We start from the raw sequence: 8278 nt of genomic DNA, 5'->3' as shown, positions 1-8278 counted from the left end.
CGTGATCCACCCAGGATGGTACCGTCGCAGTTCTCCTTGAATGGTTCACTCAAGCCAAAGAACAGATCTTCTGGAAGGACACGTGAATTCTTTGCCCTTCCAGGCTGTTCCCACTGCACCTTAGGAGCTCGATGATGCTGTTTTCATGGAACTGATTTGACCGGATTAGGAGAGCCCCTGGCGGCTCCTTCTTCCCGTCCAAAGCTCCTGTATCCCCGGTTATGGCGAGGACTCAAGGGAGCCATGTGTTGCTCAAGGCAGCCTAGACTAGACATAAATGTTTTCACAAACAGTAAAATGCAAAAAAAAAAAAACACCAAAACCAAAAAACAAGCACCTTCCTCAACCATTTTGTGAGCAGATTATCAGAAAATAGCTCTGCCGTCATTTCTTACATATTTTGCACAAACCAACAGACATAAAATCCATCGTGCAGTGCTGAGGGGTTTTCCCTATTTCTCTCCCTGAGGAGGGCAAGCTGTGTTCAGGTTAAGGCATGCTGAATTTCAAATGACAACCCACTCTGGAAACAAATACCATGAGTTAAGAAAGAAGCCACACTGATATTCAGAAACGAGATTTATTGCCTTGAAGGGAGAAGGGACGTGGTTGTGACAAGCAGCCCACTCTGGGCTCCCTGGGATGCAGGCCCAGAGACAGCAGAGCCCCCATTTGGGAAACCCACACACGTAAGCCCTGGGGGATCCCAGGGACCTCTTCCCCCCTGAGAAGGAGACATCCTGGGCAGGATGTAAGAAACCTGAGCACTCTCTGTTTGGATGGCTGAAGCTGTTGGCATCAAACTCTGGTCGGGAAGAATCAGTCTGAGGAGAGAGGGGGAAGGAGGAAAGCCGTTAGGGGATCCTCCTCCTCCCGAAGGACTTGCTCGCCCTGCCTGCAGCACACCCCACAGAGGCTGATCTTTTCTTGTCCCCAAATCCTCTCCAGGGACCTTTCCTACAGCTCCTCATATCACTCCTCTCCCACTCAAAGCCATTCTTGTGACCTTTAACTGTGTGTGTACCAGGTCTCCACCTAGGAGGAAGTGCCCCATGGTGCTGGATGCGGGCCCCCAAGGGCCCGAGGATCCCTCTGTGTCCCCCCATGCCACAGAATAATCCTTACACGTGCACACACGCGTCACTGTATCTGGCTTCCACAGCTCACCCCCCTCTCCAGATGACATACCACCTGAGCAAGGCTTGCGGAAGTAGATGATGAGGACAGCGCCCACAATGATGCCCAGCACACCCAGGCCAAAGGCCACGCCACACAGCACATTCTCCAGGAGATCTGAGGGCAGTGCATTCCGGGGCACTGGAGGGGAGGGAAGCAGGTCAGTCTGGAGATGTGGTTAGGGAGCCTCCCACCCGGGGAATGACTTGGATGTCTGGGATGACAAGGGAGAAACTGAGGCATGGAAGATTGAGTCTGGGTTAGAGTAAGAATGGATTAAACAAAGTCCAAGTAGAGGAAGAAGGCCCCTCCCATAGGTCTATCCCTTTTTGCCCCTGAAAGGACCAGACTTCTAGGGAAAGGGCCTCACCCCAATAGGCAATTGCTGTGTAGCGGTCAATTTCATGAGTCACTATGCAGGAGAAAATGTCAGAGGGTTCCGGGGTGAAGTTTAAGTAAGAAAAGGCCTGGAAGGTGAGTCCGTCAATGGCTGAGACGAAAGTGGGCCCAACTCCTTCCACGGGGGTGGAGTGATGCTGCCAGTTCACCGTCAACGTGGGTGGGAAGAGATTACTGACAAAACAGACCAGCGTGTTGGGCTTGCCAAACTCCAGGGGCTTCATTGTGAATACCTCAGCGATAGGGAACCCTGGTGGGGGGATCGAGGTGTGAAGGAAAGAAGAGACTAGTTTAGACGGTACCTCTGTGTTTTGAGGGGTCATGGCACACAGAGGGCAGGGCAGACTTAGTGGGCTGGGCTTTGGGAGGTGGAGATGAGGGTGGAGTTGGGGCCCAGCGGGAGGTCTTCTTCCAGGTAAGAACCGAAGCTAGATCTAGAAGGAGAGCCAGATCCAGGCCACTCTGGACCCCTCCACCCTGACTTCCTGCAGCACTTCCTGTCTAGAGCTCACACCGGCATCTAACCATACACTGTCGCCACATTAAAACACAGGCGCATCATCAGACGCTTCCATTCTCCCCTTCCATCTTGCTGGGCATAGTAGTATAAGTGCTAATATTCAGGAGGCAGCAAACGATCCCTGTTGAATTCATCAAGTTCAATAAATAGTTTTGAATGTCTACTACACGCTAGGCACTTGTCTTCTGCCCACAACAAAACATCGGTTGCAGACCAAGGCTTGTGGAAAATCTGAGGTCCCGCGGAGAACCTGAAGGCATTAGAGACGGGGAGCTCATGTGAAGGGGAATCGTTCAGTGTACAGAGTAATGAGGTTAAGAATGCAGCCCTCCTCCCTTCACTCCCCAAACACTCCTGACCTCTGGACACTGGGATTTTCCCATCAAGCTTTGGGCCTATTTGCTGGATCATCATCTGGCAGAAGCCTGTGTCAAATAAGATAGCAGAGGCATCGCTCTGTTCCTCAGTCCACTTGGCAAATTCAGGCAGGCGAGGAACTCGGGTGTTGCGGGAAAAGTCGAAGGAGAAAAGCTGGTCCTCATCATAGGTCTCAGAGAGCCCCACGCCGGGACTCCCATACTGACAGTACACCGTGTGCAAGAACGTGTGGTTCTGCAGGTCATCCCGCCACACTGGAGTAGGAGCTGCAAAGGAGACAGGGCGCAGTTCAGGGAGGTGGGAACCTCCTCCTCCTCTTTAACTTAGAAAACCTCAAGGCCTGCTTCAGGGAGTGAGGGCCGAGGTGTGGCATAACCCTCTCTCCCGTGTCTGTGATTTGTCTTCCCCTCCCAATGCGGTGAAGAAGAAATTACAGGATCTCTCCAAACTTCCTCTCCCCATAAAACTGTCTAAAGTTGTAAAAAGTAAAAAAAGGCTTACTGTCTACAGTGACAGATTCAGAGTCATTCTGTTGGCTATATGTCTGTGCACTGCACAAGGGCACCCAGCCGAAGCAGCAAGTGGAAGCCAAATCTAGCCTGCACTCTGCTCACCATGCCGTGTGTCCTGGCACAGGGCTGCATCCTCCCAAAGGCGACTCCTCTATCTAACTGACATACGGCCACCATACTGAAGTTTATGGATGGGCTTCCCGGTCTTAGAAGGGAGGGAGAAGGAATGGCTATGGTCTCCCCATGTCATACATGGGACTGCCTCACCTACCCCCAGAAACCAATGGTAAACTAAGAAACCAGCCTCCAGACACTTCTTTAGCCCCTTCATTGGCACCAGGTCTCTCTGAAAATGCTTTCCCCTCCTTTAGTGCTTCATACCTCCCAGTGGCAGGATCGGGGGAAGGGACCCCATAACTGCAGGAAATAATCCCTCTTCTATGAAACTCTTGGCAGGATCCCCAGCCAGCAGGAAACCTTCTACCCAACACACAGAATAACACAGTAAGAGGGATCTTCCAGATTATTCCTCCATTCTACCCTGTCCTCCACAGAGCAGGAAACTAAGGACCAATAAAGGGAGGAGACTTTTCAACAATCACAAGGTGAGTTAATGACAGAAGGCAGAGTGGAATCCTGAGTGGAGGAGTGAAAATATTAGTAACATTCGTTGAGAGCAAATCCCAGTCTACCACTTGCCAGTGGTGTGGTCTTGCACAAATAACGCTGCGTCTCATTGTTTTCATTTGTGAAATGGAGGGCATGATCTCTGCTTCCAGAGACTATCTTAAATGGAACATGTAATGCACTCTGACATTGTTTACCGTCCACCAACAGTAGCTCCCTTTCCCAATTCTGTATTGTTTCCACTATCTCCTAAGGCTCCCCACCATTTACAAAGCACAGGGCTGTTCCTCAGACGCTCTGGTGGGCTCCCCAGCACCAATGCTGTCAGGGTGGAAGTAAAGGAGAGGGACTATCTTACCTTCAGGGATGGCCCTGGAGTGGGGCAGCAGCCACAGAAGTTGCAGGAGCTGTAGCAGCGCAGCTCCTCGGCTCTGCCCATGAGCCATGTCTTCACACCGCACAGTAGGCAGGAGCTACCAACCCAGCTACCCAGGTCCCCCAGCTCTCGCCCCCAGACGGTAGCTTAGATCCTGTTTCACCAGCTCATTTCCAATAGTTACCCTTGTCATTTTGTCTAAACCAATCACAGAAGTGTAGGGTTTAACATCATCAGTCGCTGGGGAGAGACCAGGGGCCAGCAACCTCCTCAAGACTTGGCTCTTTGATCAGGCCAGAGTGTGGCATGTAACCAGGCTGGGAGGGCCAGCCGGGCAATGTCTGCCTCCTGGTGGAATTCCCTCTTTAGTCTCAGGCTGTCGGCCTCAGCCCCCAAACGGACTGGCTGGCTCTTCAGAGCAGCGCCGCCTCGTGGCAGAATGCAGCAGTGGGATGGCATCTTCCCACAGCAACCCCCCACGTCTTCAGACCCCGCTCCTCCTCCCTCCTGGCCCTCTCCTCTTTCTCCGCCAGGTTATGCTCCTCCAGGCATGAGCTCTAATTCGTTCTGCAGAAATATACTGAAGACTGAGTATTGGGCCCAGTGCCAGAAATACAAAGATGAATAAGGTGTATTCCTGCCTTCAAAGAACTTAGAGTCTTGGGGTGGGGGTAAAGGGGTGGAATCAATGAATAAATAATTACATGACAATGTAATGTATTCAAGTAAGAATGCGCCAAGTGTTTTGGAAGCAGGAGTAATTTTGCGAGGATGGGGGAATAGGTGGAACATAATCAGGCAGGCTCCTAAGAGTCCTGACGGTAAAACAATTTGACCAGCAGAATGTGAGGGGAAAGGAAAGCATTCCAGGGCAAGGGGTAGGCGGATGTGCGACGTTCAAAGGCGTCCAGAGCTCCTCTTTGGAGACCCTTATGTCCTAGTTGATGTGAATGTTGTGACGGCTGCTCGTGTGTCCTGTGTGGTAATGGGGGTCCTGAGGGTAGCGGGTGTCAGGATGAGCTAGAAACTCAGGCAAGAGCCAGATCCCATAGGCCCTGGTACGCACAGGAGGGGCTTGTCTTCACTTAGCAGATGATAGAGACATTACAAGTGGGGAGGGAGTGAGGCTGGGTGCGTTGGCGTGCGCCTGTAGTCTCTAGCACTTTGGGAGGACGAGGCGGGAGGATCGCTTGAGGCCAGGAGTTGGAGGCTGCAGTGAGCTGTGATCAGGCCACTGCACTCCAGCCCAGGTTACAGAGCAAGACTCTGCCTGTAAAAAAAAACTGGGGAGTGACACAACCATTTTAGCATTTTAGAAAAGTTCTGATTGATGCTTCAAAATAATGAACTAGAGCTTGGAAAGAATTGAGGCAAACTGCTGGTCAAGAGTCTACAGCACATTATGTCAAGGAACAAAGTTACACACCCACACACCCACCCTCTTGTAGCAAGCAATATAGCAATAATTTAAGTGAGAGATGGTAAGAGCCTGAATTAACTCAGAATCAGAGGAGACGGAGGGGACAGAATATTGAGATAATTAGGAAGTAGAATCTAAAGGGTTGGCTACTGATTAGATGTGGGAACGTGAGAAGATGGGGGAGTCAAGGATAACTTCCAGGTTTCTCGTGTGGGTGGCTGGGTGGGTGGTCAGTGATGGACCGAATTGAAGCAGAAAAAAAATGCCATGGGAGCAGGTTTAAAGAGGAAGAGAATGAGTTCGATTTTGTACGTGAGTTTGAAATGCCAGCAGAACCGCCAGCTGAAGCAGCGCAGGAGGCAGCGAGGTGTAGGGTACGAATCCCAGGCAGGGGCTGCAGAAGCTGCCTCAAGAGTCATCAGCACAAATGTTGACGCACAGGCCGTGGAAAAAGTCACCCACATAAACCGTGCGGAAGGAGCAGGAGGTGAAGCCAGGACGTAAGTAAGCATGGGTTCAACCCCCAAACTTCATACAAGTTGCCATCCAAGATCCAGTCGGGAATACGTAGCCACTCTGTGTACTTCAGACTGAGAGAATGTAACGTAGACAATTGGTTACAAAAGTGTTAAAAGGGCAAGCGGTGGCCGGGCGCGGTGGCTCACGCCTGTAATCCTAGCTCTCTGGGAGGCCAGGGCGGGCGGATTGTTTGAGCTCAGGAGTTCGAGACCAGCCTGAGCAAGAGTGAGACCCCGTCTCTACTAAAATTAGAAAGAAATTAACTGGACAACTAAAAATATATAGAAAAAATTAGCCAGGCATGGTGGCGCATGCCTGTAGTCCCAGCTACTCGGGAGGCTAAGGAAGGAGGATCGCTTGAGCCCAGGAGTTTGAAGTTGCTGTGAGCTAGGATGACGCCACGGCACTCTAGCCCGGGCAACACAGTGAGACTCTGTCTCAAAAAAAAAAAAAAAAATGGGCAAGCGGTGCAAAAAGGAGGAAGGTCCTAGAAGGGCAAATAGAAAAAAAGATCAGTACCTGGAAATCAGAAACTGCCATCGCCCCTGAACTGAAATCCACAAATCTACACCTGCTGCTGCCCCGTGGGAGACACTGTCACAGTCAGTTCTGATCTACTAAAAAGGTGCCACCTCCACCAAGGCTAGAATCATTGAGAAAGTACTTCTGCCCAGGACGCTGGAATCCAGAGTCACCCATTCTCCCTGCAGCTACATCTACCAGCAATTGCCAGCAACTGTCACCCTGTTAGAGGCTGAAGCAGGAAGCTTCTCAGTTTCTTCTGCCTCCTGCTCTCCCGCCAGCGCCTCCTATTGGCAGAATCTAAGAGGAGGCCAGGAATCCTGGGAAACATACCTGCCGCCTCCTGGGCAGAGACGTTCAAAACACAGCATAGGAGGGTGGGTGTGGCACTGAGACAACAGATAATAACCAGTACGCTGAAATACGCTAATCTGTAAGAACCTGGTGGCACCAGGAGCATCCAGAAAGCTAAGAGAAGAACAAGGAGGAAGTAGATCCCAGAAGCAAAGAGGTGTTCTATTGAGGAGGGCAAGGTCAGCCTTATGAATGCTACTCAAAAGGCAAGGAAGGACTGAGAAGTGTCCTGAGATTTGGTGATTAGGAGATGGCTGGCAAATTTATAGAGAGCAGCCTCAGTGTTGCAGTGGGAGTCAACTCCAGATTGTGGTGGGCTGAGAAGGAAGTGGGAGGTGAGGAAGAAACTGTCAGTGTATAGGCTTCAAGTTTGAGAGAGAAAAGAAAAAGACAGAAGGGCTGGGGGAAGAGGCAGTGAGAAAGCTCTAATGTGGCAATTAAGTAATCTGAGAAATTAATCCATGTGAGTACGATCCATCAGTCTTTCTGAGACCTTCAAAATTGGTACACCCACCCACCCCCATTTTTTTGGAGATGAAGTTGCTGTGTTACCCGGGCTGGAAAGCAGTGGCTACTCACAGGTGTGATTATAGCACACCGCAGCCCTAAACTCCTGGCCTCAGGGATCCTCCTGCCTCAGCCTCCCCAGTAGCTAGGACTACTGGCCCGTGCCACCATGCCCCGCTTCTTACCCCCTTTTGATAAACAAATAACAGCAGCAGTAACAGCCAAAAATAAACACAAAAGCAATCCCTTGACCTCCTGAATATTCTGGGACAGCAACACATGCGTGTCTGTGTGGTAGAGGCAGGGTGCCAGGGAAGCAGTAGGGTTTAGAAACCAAAAAACAAAAGAACATTTCCCCAGTATCCCAACCTTTGTGGACTAATCCATCAGTAGTTCTGGTGGTAGGGAGATTCAAGCCCCTTAGGACAGTAGAAGGAAGTTTATGAGCCTAGCAGGACTGTAGGGGAAGATACGTGGCACACAGCCACCTAGAGTTCTAAACCAGGGGTCGGCAAACTTGTTCCGTAAAGGACCAGATGGTAAGTATTTTAGCCCTTGTGGACTACCCGATCTCTGTCGTGAGCATTCAGCTGTGGCACGAAAGCATCCACAAGCAGTATGTAAATGAAAGAGCGTGGCTGTGTCCCTGGTTTCCTGCTAGCTTTTCCTCCCACTTCTCCAGCAGCTCCTCCTCAGTCTCCTTTGCAACTCCTTTCTTTCGGCTACTCTTTAAATATTGGTGTTCCCTGGAGTTTTGTCCTCCAATCTCTTTATTTCTGGACACTAAAATTCGAATTTCATGTAATTTTCATGTGTCATGAAATATTCTTTTGCTCTTTTTCAACTATTTAAAAATGTAAAGACCATTCTTAGCTTCTAGGCCATTTAAAAACAAGTGGTTGGCAAGATTTTGCTCACAGCCCATAGTTTGCTGAATGATATTCTATGCATGTGGTCAGAACTGGGAT

The 8278-nt window shown here is 50.3% G+C and overlaps 1 protein-coding gene across 1 annotated transcript; it reads right to left on the bottom strand.

The window, feature by feature from the left end:
• Positions 1-569: 569 nt before the first annotated feature.
• Positions 570-4142, bottom strand: LOC105824386 (HLA class II histocompatibility antigen, DM alpha chain). Its single transcript, XM_012661814.1, has 5 exons — positions 3971-4142; positions 2455-2739; positions 1547-1825; positions 1189-1317; positions 570-824 (listed from the first exon to the last, which is right to left on the bottom strand). The coding sequence occupies exons 1-5, from the start codon at positions 4056-4058 to the stop codon at positions 820-822; spliced, it is 786 nt and encodes a 261-aa protein (XP_012517268.1). The 5' UTR covers positions 4059-4142; the 3' UTR covers positions 570-819.
• Positions 4143-8278: the final 4136 nt, after the last annotated feature.

Source organism: Propithecus coquereli, unplaced genomic scaffold (genome assembly GCF_000956105.1).
Source record: "Propithecus coquereli isolate 6110/MARCELLA unplaced genomic scaffold, Pcoq_1.0 Scaffold734, whole genome shotgun sequence".
NCBI lineage: Eukaryota > Metazoa > Chordata > Mammalia > Primates > Indriidae > Propithecus > Propithecus coquereli.
The sequence above is the reverse complement of the archived record's forward strand: the minus strand, read 5'-3'. Positions and strand labels throughout refer to the sequence as shown.

Bases quoted from the DNA above. Each gene is read 5' to 3' on its own strand.
- LOC105824386 (XM_012661814.1), bottom strand. From the start codon at position 4,058: ATGGCTCATGGGCAGAGCCGAGGAGCTGCGCTGCTACAGCTCCTGCAA. The intron at 1,826-2,454 runs GTCAGGAGTGTT...TCCCCCCACCAG, and splicing joins GAAAATCCCAGTGTCCAGAG to GGTTCCCTATCGCTGAGGTA. The intron at 1,318-1,546 runs GTGAGGCCCTTT...CCTCCCCTCCAG, and splicing joins CACAGCAATTGCCTATTGGG to TGCCCCGGAATGCACTGCCC.